Source organism: Haliotis asinina, chromosome 12 (assembly GCF_037392515.1).
Source record: "Haliotis asinina isolate JCU_RB_2024 chromosome 12, JCU_Hal_asi_v2, whole genome shotgun sequence".
Lineage (NCBI taxonomy): Eukaryota > Metazoa > Mollusca > Gastropoda > Lepetellida > Haliotidae > Haliotis > Haliotis asinina.
In genome coordinates, this window is record NC_090291.1 from 51,978,438 (window position 1) to 51,996,471 (window position 18,034).

Here is an 18,034-nt window from a genome sequence, read left to right on the forward strand (position 1 = left end):
CCCTTCAAAATCATCAATGGTATGTGTGGCTATAGTTTAGTAACTGATTTTACTTCTGTGAAATATTTATGTTTAACTGCATTTTTGTACTGTTTGAGTGCAGACTAACACCTTCATAGAGTTGTATGTTTTAACTGTTCACTAGGTCTGGGCTTTAAGATTTTTTGTCAGAGACTGAAACTACTTCAACTTGTTTTCATTTCATGTAAACAATACATAAAATTGGCAAATGCGACAATTCAAGGAGAAAAAAACACTACTGCAATGGACTATCGTAACTGCTATAGTTGTTTCCCCTTAAGAGTCATCACTACTTAATGTGCAACCATAATGTGTGTGTGTGTGAGAGTGAGAGAGAGAGAGAGAGAGAGAGAGAGAGAGAGAGAGAGAGAGAGAGAGAGAGAGAGAGAGAGAGAGAGAGAGAGAGAGAGAGAGAGAGAGAGTGAGTTAGTTCAATCTCTGACATTGTGTTTGGGCTAGCAATAACACACCAAAAACATCATACTTCCCAACAAAACTTAATTGAGTAAGTAGTACTAATTAACGGAGACAACAATAATTCAGAGTAATATGAGTGTGAGTCGCATTTTTACACTGCTTTTAGTTTTAGCAATATTCCAGAAGTATCAAAGTGGCAAACACCAGGCATAGGCTTCACACAGTACACTGAGAATCAAACCCGGGTTTTCAGTGTGATGAGCAAACTACCTAAGCTCTAGCCTACTACACCAAACCTAGAGTAATAAGAAAGAGTCAGGTAATGTGAAAGAGTAAAGAAAAACATCAGTACATAAAAGTTGAAATAATTATGACTTCATAAGTTAAAAAATTCTAATTAAGATGTTAAAATGTAATTTAAATGTAACATATAGAAGTGCTTATCAGAGGAGACAGTGAATGCTTGTGTTATCTGTATTTATTATATAGCTTGGGATGTCTTAAACAGGCATTTAGCGTATGATTTTGTGTGCTCTGCAAGATTGCTGACATAATGCTAATACCATAACAGACCAAGCACAGACAAGGTTTTTGACACCACAACAATAATTGGCATTGTTGGTGTTATGTTGACTATATCTGCATTAGTTTAGTCATAATGTTTTCAATGTAAATCATACTTTACTATACCTCATCATGGGTTAGCAGTATAAAGAACAATACATCCCTATCTTTCCATCCTCATATTACAAGAAAAATCCCACAATCTTTTCTTATTTAAAGTCCTTTTCTACATTACTACATACAGTCTTTATTCTACACTGACAATCCTCCATCTGTAATACCTCTCATCACTTCAACAGTTACTTATGAGTGATATAAGGGTTTTGTATAATGTGAATGAGGGCCATATTTTAGGCCACTTCAGTACATCAGCTGTATTAAGGCATGTGGGCCATAGGAGTGATGTACATCATACGCCGTTATCACTTCATTTGAAGATGCACGCATACAATGAGGGTCTGCTGCAGATATATCAAGAATCACGCTGTTGGTGGCATGTCTGAGAAATGCATCTCTGCAGAGGGTTCTGGCATGAAAGACCATGTGTCACCCTGACCTGTAAAGACGATCCCACAGTTCTTCAAAAAACAAGCAAAATGTCTGTCACTGAATAAGTCAGCTGAAAAGTAAAAGCTTCAGACATGGGCAGGTGCAAGCATGCATCAGATTGTTGTTTCTGTTATAAATATATTTATAGAATTAATTAAACAACGTATCGTTTGTCAGCTGGAGTCCAGTTTCAAGGTAATTAAATCCAAAATATGACATGTTGTAATTAAAACTCATCTGTCACATGTGAGGCATGTGTAATGTCTGAGCAGGCAAACCAGTGTGCATTAATCCAAATTCCAAGGTGTGGAGTATGAGCTGCTGGCCTCCTTTTGAACATATGGAAGACAAGCAAAGGATTTGGAAGCCCTATGCTGGCTTGGATCCTCATCTCATTATCATCTGATACGCAAGACATTGTTCAGAAAAGATATTGGTTGCTGTTGACAATAAATAAATCGTCAGACAGTTAAAAGCGAGTTAGTTTAGTTTTACAATTACAAAGCATTTAGCAATATTCCAGCTATATAGCGTTGGTCTGTAAATAATAAAGGCTGGAACAGACAATCCAGTGTTCAACAGTATAATCACTGATCTATCCAAATTGAGATAGGATACATGTGTCAACCATGTCAGCAAGTCTTACCACCTGATCCTATCAGTCGCCTCTTACGACAAGCATGGGCTACTGCAGATCAGCTCTAAGCCCGGAAAGGTCAGACAGTAAAACCCAAGAAAGGGAATAATGTAGAAATGGTAAGTAAAAATGTTTGATTATTCAAGAATCACAAATTAATGCAATTCCCCTTCATATTCTGGACCCACTTGCATGAGTAATTTCAGTGCTATGATATTCACTCACACACCATAGAGTTACAGCAATAAGAACACTTTATACAAGTGGACCCTGGATGAAGAACTTAAGTCTGCATCTAAGTACTGTCCTTTTCTCCAGTGTAACTGAGGAAATATGGGTAAGCTAAACAGGCTTAAATAATGCTTAAATCATGTAACATTCACCTGGTAAGTGTTGAGTTCTGTGTTTTGTGTCTGTACCAAGTAGTGACTGTTGTGCATGCATGTCAGTTCATATTTGCCCATAAGCTCCTGGGTAAGTCTTCCACGTTTTGCAAAGTATTTCTGATTTACAAGTATATCTTAATAATGTTCATAGTTTAAACAATATTAATGCTTTGTTTATGCATCAGTTGATAGCATGTAAAACACTGCATAACGTCAGGTATAATGACACACAATAAAACCACCACATCTTCATACCAATGTTCCACAACAAGCACGGTATTACTCAACATTTACATCTTTTGTTATATTTAAGAATCAATACAAGTTTACCGGCAAGTCTTCAAATATTCTTTGAGACTGAAGCAGTGTGTTTGAAACTTAGTATGGCAGTGTTATGTGAGGTTTCTTTTGTTAATTACCTCTAAGCATGTTTAGCAAAGAATATATTTCTTCAGTTGATAGAAACCTTATTTCTGATATAATCTTATGGGGGGGTGGGGGGGGTTGTACGTAAGTGTTAATACACATGCTTGTTTTTTAATATTTATGCTTTTTCACTAACTCATAACTTCCCCATTTTGCAATTTTACAGAATGAAATTAATATTGCCATTTTGTGTCAGTGAGTGGGTGAGTATGGTTTTAATGTAAGTCTTAGTAACATTCTAGCCAGGTTGGGGGACATCAGAAATAGGCTTCACACATTGTACCCCCACGGGAAATCGAACCCAGATCTTCGATGTGTCAAGCAAACACTTTAACCACGAACAGGCCCGTAATTTTGTGTCAAGAGTAAGACATCATGTTTGGATGTAATCAAGTCTTGACAGGCTTCACACATTAGTCACCTGATGGACTATATAGTCAAATAAATGAAATATAGTTTAACAGTTTCTATATATGGTTTGTACAAAAGTTGTGATGCCTCCGACTATGACCTGACGAGGGCATGTGCTGTGCCAGTTACAAAGAACACAAATTTTTCAGCGGAATTTCTTCATCCAAAATTTTGGTTTTAGCATAATAACATACGTCCATAAAACCTAAGTTCACCATATTTTATTTCACATGATAATGTTCAAGGTCAAGTGATAATGTTCAAATTAAGATTAAAGATAAAATATTTGTTATTGTGCCAAGGTAATAAGCATCAAACATCTGACTACAAATTAGTTCTGCAGGAAAAAGAGGCTACAACAATGATGGAGAAAAAAAAAATAAGTAAAATCAAATACAATTTGTCCCATTCTGTCTAATACTCTGTGATGAAATGATACTCATTCTACTTCAAAGGCAGAATAAATATATACTAATTGTCCAAATGCCAATGATAGCAGATGTAATAAAGATTCTGAAAAAAAAAAAAACCGTTAGGGATCGTGTATGCTTTTGAGGATCTTTATAAGTGACAACTGAGTTTTTGTATATTTATAGTATGTAAAATAAGTCTATATTCCAAATTTTATTTTATTGGCCATATATCTACCCACTGATTAACGTTATTTGGAATACTTACACATGGCAGTATAATTTAATGTCGCACTTATGTTATCCCCTAAATATATTACAATATGACAAACCAACATCCTGCTTAATATCTGACCTACCTACCAGGTAAAAATATCAGTTAAAAAGTGTGCAACTGAACACTACACAAACCTAGGGTACACAAGGGTTCTGTATGAGGTTACCATATTTGTACATACCTGATGGACACTAGGAACTTGGCATTGTACAAACTGACTTTGCTGATTTGTGAACAATTTACAAGAATTTTAGTTTTACGTCACTTTTAGCACAGTGAGAACACCAGAAATGGTCTTCACACTGTACCCTGTACATGTAGGACATGGAACTCAGGTCTTCAGCATGACAAGTGAACATTTCACCCAATAGGCTACCCCACCGCCCCATGTTGCTTCAGATGTGTTGATGCACAACAGTGAGTGTCTGTTCGTTTGTTTCCTGTTTAATATGTACTCGGCAAAAAGCCTGCTATATCTGTCTGAAAATAATCAAGTCTTGACGAGACAATCCTGTGATCAACAGCATGAGCATTGATCAATGCAATTAGGATCAATGGCATGACTACCAGATTCTGCTAGTAGCCCTTTGCGAGTATGGGTTGTTGAAGACCCAGTTGTAACCCTGATCTTCACAGGTCAGAATTGCGAGTTCATTGGTAAAGTAACCTGCCATGTTACAATGTGTGATGACACACAGAGACAAACTAGAAACTCACAAATGCTGAAAATGCATTGTTATTGTCACTTCTGTTGAACCTAGGACAGGTTTTTCATCCCTAAACCTGAAAAAGTTTATCTGTAACTGTTGGCAAAATAGTTCTGTGAAAATGAGCTGTAGTGAAATTATGATAAAAATATACAAGGTTTGCCCTATCGTTAAACGTGTAAGATTCTTGAAATGACAAAAGTGACAGAAATCATACCAATCATGGATAACCTAACTGGATTTGTTACTGACCGGTTTCAAAAACAAAATCTTATGAGTAAATGTTTAATTCATTTCTAAACATAAGTGTTATGTACCATGTATGGTTTGTTACCTACTCCACTCAACCATTTATGTCTCTTGGGTCTTTCAACATTATCCACAGTTTGAGACAAACTGAGTTTTGATATGAGACCAATATCGTTTGTTGGGTAGTGAATGAGTGAGTGCATGAATGTGTGAGTGAGTTTAGTTTTACACCATTTTAGCAATATCACTACATGGGTACGCCAGAAATGGGCTCACACATTGTACCCATGTGAGGGATCAAACATGGGCCTTCAGTGTGATGAGCAAATGCTTTAACCACTAGCCTATGCAACCACCCATCATTTGTTGGGAACCATAAGGTAACGTCTTCCATAGTTTCAATGAGAGGGTGAGGTTGGTATAATGATGCTTTTAACCATTTGTCATGTCGCAACATGTCATACTGGTGATGGCCAGAGTGGTAATGGCCTGCATGGTGAAAACCAGTATGGATCTAGACAACAAAAGGTTGTGAAGTATGTGGAAACATTTTCTGCTAATCAAGTGCCCCAAAACAACTACTAAAAATGTGTCTTTGATTTGACTTTTGAAAATCTTCAAATTTCAACTTGCATTGTTGGTGTATTGTCTTTTAGAGTCAACAGAAGAACTTGCATGGGAGACATCAATTCCTAACAGACAAATGTTAAAATTATGAAGGAATTCAACTAATATTTGAAAGCATGTCAATCATTTAGTCATGAAGACTTCAAATGAGACAAATGTAACACTGACAATGTGTATCCATTGGTGAAGAGAATTTTTTTTGATTCATTACCAAATTGTCATCTTTTCCCTGTGAGGTGTTATTATTAATCAAATGTTAAGAAGAGAGTTTAAGACCACTTCCAGCTGTATATCAGCTATACTATCGTTTGGCAGACTAACAGATTAATCTAGTCTTTGAAGTTCACAGCTTTTATCATTTAAGACCACTTTCAAATGTATTTCAGGTATATAGAGAATCTCCCCAACCTCAGTGTTCACGAATGAAGTTTTGAAGTAACAGGCCATTGGGTCCTGTAAGTTTCGAATGTCTGTCTGACCCACTGAAAAATTCACAGGACCCACAGAATAGAATTAAACACACATTTCAAATTTAACATTTCTCATAATTGGCGTTTAAATTATTAACATTATACAATGACAAACATGATAAACATAAATATATAAACAGCGAACAAGTGTCACATGCCACAAATAACGACTTCAGACAAAGTTATTGTGATATATTCAGTCAGACACTGGGGCCAGCAGGTTGGAAACTTCTGTCTGACTGTTTGCAAATCTGACGGATTTGTCAAAGGGTCAGACACTATTCGTGAACACTGCAACCTGTCTACTGATGTCAATTATATCAAGTTGTTAAAGTTACAAATATCCGAGGCTTGCTCATGATATTGCTACTTTCATCAACGAATGTTGATATAAATAATGTCAGCAGACATAAGGTTGAGTTTCTAAATATCACCATAAAAACACTCTTCAAAAGCTTTCAAAGAAACTGTACATCTCTGTATAAGGTACTTTCATTAGACTTGCAGTGCAGCAATGCCATAGCATTGTGATGTCATCACTTTTTAGATGTTATAGCATTGTGAGGCATGTAATTGATGATGCCAGGGTAATATTGAATATCTGCTGTCAAAAAGATAGCTCCTAGAAGATATCGTTTCAACTCAGACAACCAATATCTCCAGTGGAACACAGCACTGGGTGATTAAAAAATGGTTTTGCGGTTTAAAATAAAATATCTTCAGTCTTGTAGGTTCCTGACTTTTTTGTTTAAAACTACCTCCAACTGTATTTCACCAGTACTATGGTTTGGCTGCATAATTGATTAAAAAATCTTCAGTTTTGTAGGTAACTTACTTTTATCACTTCAATAACCAAACAAAATAAAAAGGGTTGAAATAATATGAAAATAAGCAATTCTAGGTTAATGACATGGTCCAGATTCCAACAGAACTATGAGACACGATTCGGCACAATTACTACGACCACACTGACTTTCATTTAAGAATGGCCCCCTTTTTAAAGTAGAAATATATAACTGAAGCTTTTCATAACTACAACAGATATGCTGATTTCTTTTCACTGATGTCTGTGCTGATGACAATAATATTCAAGACACTGCAAATTGACTGAGTACAATCCTGTTATATGCTTTGAGATATTCATATTTTCACCATGGCATTATAACCACTGTAAAAAAAATATAACATATATAAATTCTTTATTGACAACCCTGTTTTCTAAAACAGAAGCATATTAAATTTACTTGTCTCAGATTTGGTATTAAAGCACCTACAAAACACCCTTAAATCCCTTTGCACACTATTACCCATACATCCATTAAAAAACAAAGGTAACGGTTGGGCCATGACACATACCATGTTTCAGAACTGAAATATAACCATTTTTTCACTCACCTTCATCGCCTACACTTACATATTGCTCAACATTTCAAATGGATAAAGAGATATTGCATGCTTTTACATAACTAGAAGAGATCAATGACAAAACGTTTGGATGATCAACTTCTTTTTTTCCACAGTAGCTATGTTTCAGTATAGTTTCTTATACCATTTTCAAGCATAAAAGAAACTATACCAAAAGGTAGCTACTGTGAAAATAAAGAAGTTGATCATCCATAAACATCTAGAATACCACTCAAACAATTCATAGAAAAGATAAATGTACTAGTTGTGAAATTGTTACTAATAAGCTTAAACAAGCTCCTTTGCAGCAGTTGCAGTTTAATTGGTTTTCTGTATGGAAGCAACCTCCTTGCCATCCAAACATGGATATTACAATTTCCCTGTCAAAAGTTCAAAAAAATAGCAGAAAGTCTGAATTATTCAATTTCCATAATAGATGAGAAAAGTTTCATAGTTGATAGTGCATCTAGCCTCAGTAACTGTACTTACATATTGGTACCTACCAGAACTTCTGTTATGAGTTGGCTGGCTGGATGATGACGTTGTTTCGACGACACATGGTTCCATTCAGGTCAGCCATTGCCTTAGATGCTTCATCCTTGGTAGGAAATCCAACGACAGCATTACCTGTTGGGTTTCCATCCCCTGTGTAGTGAAGGCGGATTGACTCGGGTACAGGATTGTACTGGTGGAAAAATCCCAAGAGTTCACGAATTGTCACTTGAAGAGGGAGATTAGAACATCTTAAGTATACCCATTGTCTCTTCAGCACACCTGGCGGTATAGGTTTGACATTTACTGGAGAATTCAGAGCAAGTCCTCCTGGTCCTCCAGGTGGTCGGCTGGTGTTGAGACTCCTTGCATTCCTTAGTCTGGTGATCATTTCCGACTTCAGTATGGGTTTTATTGTTACAACATTTGGTCCTATCGTTTGCTGATCTCTTTTCAAAGATTCTTTACAGTCTTTTTTACTAGTAAATTCAACAAATCCTTCTCCAATTGGATTTCCTAACCCATCATGACAAATCTGAACACCACGTGGAGCAACATCCAAGCCACTGACAAGTTCACGAATTTCTCTGTATGTTGCTTGAGGAGGCAGGCCCAGCATATGAATACAAACAAAAGGAAAATCCCCCTCACCTTGTCCCTTTTCACTATCGGTGTTGTCACCCTGACGAGGAGAAATGTGAGACTTGACATCACAGTTTGATTCAGATGACTTTACCTTTTCTTTTTCTTCTTTCGTTCCCATCATGACACGTAAAATTCTTGAGCCCATGTGATGACCTTCAAATCCCATGGCTGTTTTGTAGTTTTCTGCAGTCGTAAGTTCTATACAAGCTGTTCCAGTGAACATACCTTTTGTGTCATAATCCATGAAAACTGTCAAGTTATTCTCATTTATTCCAGCACCACCAAATAACTTCTTGACATCATCAACAGAAACATTTAATGGGAGGTTACAAATCTTGACAATAAAGGGTTCACCAGCTGCAGGCATAACAATAGACCCAGCCTTGCCTGGATCCTCAGGTTGATCAGATCTTGGTCGTTTTGATGGTTCCGGTTCATCATCGTCATCATCTGGTACATATGAATCAACAGCTTTATCAAACTCTGCCGCAGGACATCGGTGCACAATTATTGTTCTCCCATTCATGTCCATCCCATTCCGGTTCATGGCATTAAAACATGACTCCTCATTCACAAATCTTATATAGGCAGTCCCATTTCTCTTACCCTGCTCATTGTTGATCAGCTTAAGACCATCAAAAGGAATTTCACAACCCACAAAGAAACGTCTCACACTACTGTAAGAAACAGTGTATGGCAAATTCTTCACATGTACATAGATGTTGCCAGTTTCAGCCGGTCTCGGTCTTTTCCTGTTCTGATCATCCATTGGAGGTCTTTCCCTTGGCGGATAAGGTCCCCTAGCATCATATCCTTCCTTGGGATCATGCATGTCTCGGTCCATTGGCCTGCCTGGTGGGCCTCTTGATGAACCATCATCTGGCCATCTTCCACCATGACCCCCATCAGGAACCCAATCAGGTCGACGCCTTTCGTGGTCAGACATGAATGGACGAAGAGGACCTCGCTCCTGTGAATCTCTGTTCATTCTTGGAGCCATCTCTCTTCCTCTGAATTTGGGTCGTCCCTCAAAGTCTTCATTATTTCTAAAGTCTTGGGGCTCACCATGTCTCCCAAACTGGTCTCGGAACTGACCAGGACCTGACCTATCAGGTATGAAAGGTCTCTGGTTCATATCTCTACCATCATGCTCCATCCCCATATCCATTGGCACTCTTGGAGTAAACATAGCAGGAGCATCGCCAAGAAGTCCTTTCTGTCCACCATTTACAGGTCTTTTTTCAGGAAAATCTTGATGATGTACAGATCTCACTGGAGGACCACCTGGACCATTGTTAGGTGGAAATCTGCCTTCCATTTCCCAAGGAGCATTCATTTTATCTTCATCTGGTTGGTATTTGGGGTATTCACCTGGTCCTCTTTGATAACCTTCATCATGGTAGTTTGGTGGCCTCATTCCTGGGGGTCCTCCTTCGATTGGTCTGCCTCTCCCCTGTGGTGGCATTGACTGTGGTGGTCTTTGTGGAAATCCAGGATCATTAGGTGGGCCACCACGGAAAGCAGGATCCGGTGCCCTGTTATCCCTGTCAAAACCATTTCCTTGATCTCGGAACATTGATGGATGACCTCCTCCTCGTGGACCATCAGGAGGTCCTCGGTGATCAGGTCTAAAATCTGGATCTGATCTTTCATCGAACCTTGAGGGTACACGTCTTTCTTCCATTCCAAACCTTCCCGGTTTGGACATATCTGTGTCAAATCTCTCTCTTGGTCTGTCAATTCCTCTGTCTCGTGGAGGGAACTGTCTTGGTTCGTTTGGAGGAAATGAATCAGGTGGCTGAGTAAATGGCATAGTACTCCCTTCAAAATGCCCTTCTGGTTTCACAAACTGGTCTTGACCAGGCCTTCCTGATGGACCTCTAACATCATCAGGCGGCCTTGCAGAACCTCTTGACATTGGGGAATTTCTTTGATCAAAACCTGACTTTTCAGATCTTTCTCTTGGTTCTCTTGAGTCACGTCTTGATTCTGAATGATCTCTTCTTTCACGGTCTGGTCTCCTATCAGATCGATCAGACCTGTCAGACCTGTCTGACCTATCAGAGCGTTCTGATCGATCTGAACGATCATTTCTATCAGACCTGTCTGATCTACTTCTATCTCTGTCTGAACGGTCTCTATCAGATCTGTCCCTGTCAGACCTGTCTCTTCTATCACGCCCATCTCTTCCCTCTCGGTTTTCCCTATCTCTGCCTTCTCTACTACTTCGTCCATCACGATCATCCCTTCCATCCCTTCCTTCTCTCCCTTCCAGTCCACGCCGGAATTCCCGCTGATCAGGTCTGCGGAAATCTGGCTTCCTGTCCATTGAATTTGTTGGTTCATTCACATTAAAAGGAGAATCATGGTTGCCCCTGACAGGTGCTTGGTCTAAACCAGGTGGTCTATTAAATGGGGCTCCAAATGGCTGCTCATGTGGTTGGTTTTGCATGAAAGGTTCTTGATATCTGTCACTGGGCATACCTTGGTTTCTTGCTCCAAATGGCGGTGCATCCCTCTGAAATGCATCCCTGTGTGGAGGATCTCTTGGTGGGTCCCTACCATACCCAGCTCTATTGTCAAGTCTTTGGTAACCACCATCAGGGAATCTACCTGGTCCTCCCTGACCCCAGGCATCTTGAGGGGGGCGATTTTGATAGTCATCTTTGTAAGCTTGATCGTTACCCGTCACTCCATGTTGAGCATCTGGACCACCATACTTAGGATACTCATCTCGCATACCACCCCGGTTGTCTTGACTAGGCAGTCCTCGTGTGTATGGATCATCATACTGTCTTGCTGGCTCAACTGGGAGGGGTTTAATGGATGGTTCTACAGGTTGATCAACAGACTGCCCTGTTCTAGCTGCCTCAATGACATTTTGCATCTCTGTCTTACTACTCAGCAAGAGTTGTACAGGAGATCCATTCAGACTTTGAAAGGTCTTCATCATGGCTTGTCTTGCATCTTCATCAGTGCTGAATGCAATGAAGGCATCTCCCTTTTCACCCCCAATAATATGAACACCTCCAGGTGGTATCTGTAAGCCTTGGAAGAAGTTGCGAATATCTAATGCACTGGCTGACCAGGGCAGGCCTTGAAGTCGAATGATCACAGACATCTTCTGAATCTGAAAGTGAATGAATTATTCATGACATGTACACTTCCAAAACTTCCAAAAACACGCATCAATTTATTAAAGTAAGATATTTCAGTCTTGAAAATCTATTACAGTCGAACCCCGTTTACTCTTACCCCACATATCCGGAAACCCCGCCTTCCGGATGATTTTTATGTGAAACGAATCTTATGTTCATTAATTGTACTCACTTAACCAGACCCTGCGCTTCCGGACCCAGATGCCAAATTTTCAAACCATTCCCACAGATTTCCATTGAAAAATGATCCAGTTATCCGGACGGAGAGATGTGCGCAGCATGCATGTGTATGTTTCACATCAATACCGTTCATCGCACGACTAGGTGATTTCATTCTTAATCTATCCGAAGGCATTTGGTGTGAATTGATTAATTAGCCATCAAAACACTAGTGACACGGTGTCAATCATTAGGATTTGGCGCATGTGAGAATATCTCATCAGTAACAAAAACACACGTTATGTAGGATTAAGGTAAACTACACTGTAATTGTACTGTATATAACACTTATAAATCGTCCCCTGCTATGTGTCACGATGCAACTTAAAAATAGCCTCCCACATGATCTAAGTCATGTGATCCCGTCCAGAAGTTTACTTTCTGCAGACAGCATAAGTTTGATGCGACGCGATGATTCGCTGTTATTACTATTGACAGTTGAATTATTGACATACGTACATGAAAATGTTTTGTTTTCACTTTATTTTCACATTTTGCTTGTTTGATCCAGTTAACCGGACATCTCACTATCCGGACAATTTTCGCGTGAAACCAAAACGTCCGGATAAACAGGGTTCGACTGTATTTTGTATTTCATTATTCTTGATACTCAACTCGATGTTACAAGTTTTAGTGTTTACTATGGGTCATCTCAAGGTTATGAAAACACAGTAAAACCTAGCTTCAATTGTTAAAAAGATTACTTTGTTCCTACCTAAATGTGAATGAACAAAACCATGAGATTGTCAGTCTTTGAAGAAGTCAGCTCCTCTATATCTGAAAGTAAGAAATGTTCTTTCAGTCAGGGTTTCCAAACATCTGAACAGTTTAAACACTTATTCTTGCATGAACATTACAAAGGGTGCAAGATAAAACCATACACAGTGGAAGCTGTCTAAACCAGCATTCATCATGACTGAAGAGACAATCCAATTTACACAAGGTGCCGGATTCTAGATAAATGTACAAGCCACAGACAGGACTGAGATTATATGCCGGTGTTGACAACCTGCCGGATTGGACAGATGCCGGTTTAGACAGCTTTCACTGTACATGTTTTCAGGTAGAGTTTCAGGTGGTTTGGTGCTGCTGTGATATCATTCCTATTGTATTACAGCATGCCAGCTTACTGTGGAAGAAAAGCCCAAAGTAATGCAGGTCACAGATGTTTAATGCCACTATTGTGACACTCACAAGTATGACTGAGGTGCTGACAACATGAAACTAAAATCAGGGCAAACCCTGTAACGTAGGTTTCTGGCTTGCACAGCAAAGAGCTGCATCTGAGGCAGCTGGCCACACATACCCTACCTAAGACAGAGACACACCCTTCACAGCATAATAAAATAACCTTTCAAATTGCTATAGTTGATGAGAAATGTCTAAACTTACAACAACTGAAAGCAATCCATATGAACGAAATAAACATCATGGAACCCAAGTACACCTACTCATAACACCCCAACCCTTAATGCACGGTACATGATTCCTTAACACAAACGGCCAAAAAACAATAATGCCTTCCCGTCCCAAATGCTCTCCCTTACTCATTTCCTTCAGGAACTGAATGCTGGGCATCTGACCTGAATTAACATCATCACCACCTTGACTGTATGACAAAAGATATGGGAACTCTTACTAATAAACAGACAGACAGACAGACACATTTATTCAGTAATGTGGGCCTAATGGCCTATATTACAATTGACAGATACAATATTTTACAATGCCACATGTTATTTTCAAGAGTAGTGCTTAAACAGGTGTTTCAAAATAGAGCAACTGATTTAATAAGGTGTGGATCTTTAGACTGTAGTAGTTATCATGCTTTGTTCACATTGAGGCATGGCATTCAGCTGTGGCAAGTACTTTTTGTGAATTTCATTATAATTTGTACATTGCATAAAAACATGATATTCATCTTCAATCACTCCAAGATTAGAATTTATACAGATACACCCGGTTACACAATCGTTTTTATTTCTCCTGAATGAAGCTATTTTAAAATTATGTAGGGATATTCTAAATTTAGAAACTGCTCTCAGGAGAGACTTATCATTCAACTGCAAAATATACCTTTCAGGCTCAAGAATTACTTTCAGCATAGAGTAGTGTGTTAAATAATGAGAGCTACAGATAGAATCATGGCAAGTTTGTTTGTACATATCAGTTAATCTTACTCTTTGCTCTATTATAAGATGGTAGTTAGTGCCCCAAATTTCACTTGCGTATAATAGAACAGGAGCAATTTTCTTATCAAATATTTCACAGGCTGTAGTGAATGAGATATAACTGTTGTTACTAAATAAATGAAATACAGAAGTCCATTTGCACATAGCTCATGCACAATTTACCCCACCCACCCACACCCACACCCACACAAAATAAGGCAATGAGCAGGAGTAGTTGTTTGTTGGTAATCTTGGTTTTGTACAAACAAATAAATAATCGACTTACATTTAAAATACATGTTGATTGTGACAAGCAGCCTCTGTCACAGACAAAACTCAATTTTATTGACACTTCTGTGTCAGCCTGTCTGCTAAGGACAATAAATGCATAACTTCAATCATTGACCACATGTAATTTCTCACCTATCAGGCTATACACCACAAAGAGCCCTGAGTGTGCCGGCAAAGGAACCAGCCAATGAAAATCCTTGTTACACTTCAGTGCTCACCCACTCGCTCTGACTCCACTCAATATCCCAGGTGCTTCATTATTCAATATCCCAGGTGCTTCATTATAAGTGTAGTAAACCCCAGGTATATAATATTGCACTCTTGATTTGCAATTGTACGCTTCTTATCTTCAATTTTTCAATAATCAATGTATATTTTAAGTGATGAATAAATGAAACTATCTGGGAGCTTAAAATCATTTACCAGTGCTATCAATGATGAACTGCAGAAGCATAGAAATGCCATATTACTAAGTTTAAAAATCAGGTCTAGTCTGAAGCTGGATCAACTTAAAATAAGCCATTCCGAGTTGAATGTCAGTTACAGGATCTAAAGGTCAGCATATCTGACTTGTTCCATTTCAGTCAGCGAGTTAATATTTAGCATCACAAATATTTCAGCCATATTGTGATAAGAACAATTTTGGTATTAACATTAATAACAATTAAGAATGCATAAACCTGATATCGAAAGACAGTAAAACTACCAGAGTATCAACTTGAAACATGTATGTCACAACAAAAAGATCTCATTTGGTTTTAGGCAGCTTGTAGTAATATTCTAGCAATATGATGGCAAAGAACTCTAGAAATGGGCTTTCACACCTTCTACCCAATTACTTCAGAGCCGCCTCAGGTTCCAGACAACCAAAATGGTTCACAAGAGTATCCATGTCTGCACCGTTTTCATTTCACCAACCTCCTAACCCTAAGGTTGTCCCCATCTTATGTAGAAGACACCAGATTTCACATGCAGTGTGCTTACATGTTACTGTAATGTTAGCTATTACTGCTCTCCAAAAATATGAAGTCTAGTTTACAAATCTGATCAGTCATGAGTAGCTTATTATAACTTGATCATATAGAATGTAATCATGTATTTTCAGGAAGATGGGCAAAGCTTTTTTGACTGGGCCATTCTCATGTTTGTAACATCATAGTGAGATGCTGTATACTTACTCTTAATTCAAGCTCTTTGGAGAACACATCTTGTGAGAATGAGAATAGAGTTAAAACTTAATTAATCACATGCATCTGAAGAGGGAGTCTGTTCTTCACTGGAAATTTCATACTCTATCATTGACACAAGCCTACTATCAATCCCTAAACTCAAACTGTTTGAGTTGGCGTCTTCTTCAAACCATGGGCCAAATCATTTTCAACTTCAAAGTTGTATATTCATTAAACCAGTGTATACAAGTTTCTGTAAACTTCTGACCACGTTCATCACATCCGACTCATTTTATGTCATGTTTGAAAGATTGAGTGAGTTAAGTTTTGTACCATACACAGCAACATTCCTGCTATATGGCGGTGGTCTGTGAATAACAGTTTGGACCACACAATCCAGTGGTCAACAGCATGAGCATCAATCTGCACATCTGGGAACCAATGACCTGACAACCAAGTTAGTGAGTGACCACCAGGTTCCATTAGTCACCTTTAACAAGCATGTGTTACAAGGCCAATATTTCAACTTCATGTTGGAATGAAGCAATGAAGTGATAACATTCCATCAAGTTTACAAGTTAAGGAAAGACTTTGAGAAATTGTATGATTGAAGGCAGTGTTGTTACCAAATGCCCAACTGGACATTCCAGTACAGGATTTGTGAGATTGGCATCTTTGCTGGTTTAAGATGGAATGATAGAATAGTTTATGGTTATCGACTTTAAAATAGGAGTGTCAGTGTACCAGGATAAATGTATAGCATGGCAAACTAGTATTGAGAATTTCAAACCCATGTGCTAGAGTTTTATTTTGCAGTTAGTGATAAGAGAGGAAATAAGTTGGCCCCAACAGTGCACTTATCATTAGGTGTTCACTGCATGTCAGCGGAACATGGAACTGGAACCTCAATTCATACAGGCCTCAGCACTATTATGACTTTGGCTAAACCAACAGAGATAGGCATGTGGTGATAAGTCCATTGTGTGAGCAAGTTTAGTTTTATGCTGTTTTTAGCAATATTCCAGCAATATCACAGCAGAAATGAGTTTCATACATTGTATCCATGTGGGGAACTGAACCAAAGTCTTTGGCATGATGAGTGAACACTTTAACTACAAGCCTCCAAACTGTCCCTGACAAAAATAAGGCAAAATGGGATTTTGATCCATTATCACAGGATTCAAGTGAGTGTCCAACTAGACACAACTCGGTACAGTCAATTGCAGCACTTTTGAAGACTGAATGGCTGATGCCTCAATTGAAATGAGACAAAGATGTTTCCCTCTAAATGATGCTGTATCAAAATAGTGCTTCTACCCAAGCAAATTTACACCTCAATTTTAATAATTGCTGATGGAAAAGCTTGGCATTAAGTAACTTGGTGATACATCCACCCATAACTTGGAAAGATTAACTTAGTATGTAAAAAGAACCCAAACTAGTTTTCAGTCTTCCTGTAGTTTCATATGGTTATGTTTTGTTATTTAAGGTGGGAAGGGGAAAAACTGATGGCAAAGCATGGTAGCTCACCTTCAACTGTAGTCAGTCGTTTCACAAAGCAAATCCATTGTCAGTGTCCAGAGTGAAAATAAAATGTGAACTTGAAAAAGCACACCAATTAACTATGCTTTGCTCCTCTGGAAGCAACACCCACAAACAGCAACAAAATGCAATGGCACTTATTTATTGTACCTGCCTTGCACAGTCTACACTTTCCAGCACCCACTGACGAAGAAAACAAAGCTTGAAGCCATCACTTTTCACCTGAAAGACACCAATCATTTGGGACCTTTTCTGGTCATGAAAACTGGATTTGGGAGATCAAACTCAGACACAAAACGGTTGGTACTCCATGGTATATTTTTGCCTGAATTTGTTTTGAGAAACTTTCTACACTTTGTTTTCAGAGATGTTTGCAAAATTGTATGCAACCTTTCAACACTTCAAGCACTGTAAGTGTACTTTTGCTTACTGCATTTTTTTGCTTTTGCAATTCTTCAGAGTGTGATCTGCGAGATTTATCCAACTTTAGGATGTGTATGGAATGAGTAGAAATGTACATGCATTTGTTTATCATTAACGGTACTTGATCCAAGCTCAGGGATGGCAACAGGTGAAAGTGATTTCCGCTGAACGTCTGCTGGGGGTCTGGGGGACACTAGCCCCCAACAGGGTGCAGGATCAATTAACATATACTTAAATTTGCAGATTTGCAGAAATTTGCCATCCCTGCAAGCTGACCAAAGAAACATTCTACAGCATCTAGCAATCCTTTTTAAGACATTGGTCAATTTTAAATAAAGTAATCTTGTGCCATTACGCATACTATGTTCA

General features: G+C 38.6%; 1 protein-coding gene across 2 annotated transcripts in view; it reads right to left on the minus strand.

Annotated features, from left to right (window-relative positions):
* The window catches only part of LOC137257594 (uncharacterized), a 32,545-nt gene that overhangs the window by 3,177 nt on the left and 11,334 nt on the right, over nucleotides 1-18,034 (minus strand). The window contains exons 2-3 of one of the 2 annotated variants that reach the window (XM_067794911.1): nucleotides 12,785-12,846; nucleotides 8,059-11,822 (exon numbers count right to left, since the gene is read on the minus strand). In XM_067794911.1, coding sequence (XP_067651012.1) covers nucleotides 8,070-11,813 — 3,744 coding nt within the window. In that variant the 5' untranslated portion in view covers nucleotides 11,814-11,822; nucleotides 12,785-12,846 and the 3' untranslated portion in view covers nucleotides 8,059-8,069. Of the gene's footprint in view, nucleotides 1-8,044; nucleotides 11,823-12,784; nucleotides 12,847-18,034 lie in introns of both variants that reach the window. The other variant, XM_067794910.1, reaches the window with a different exon arrangement.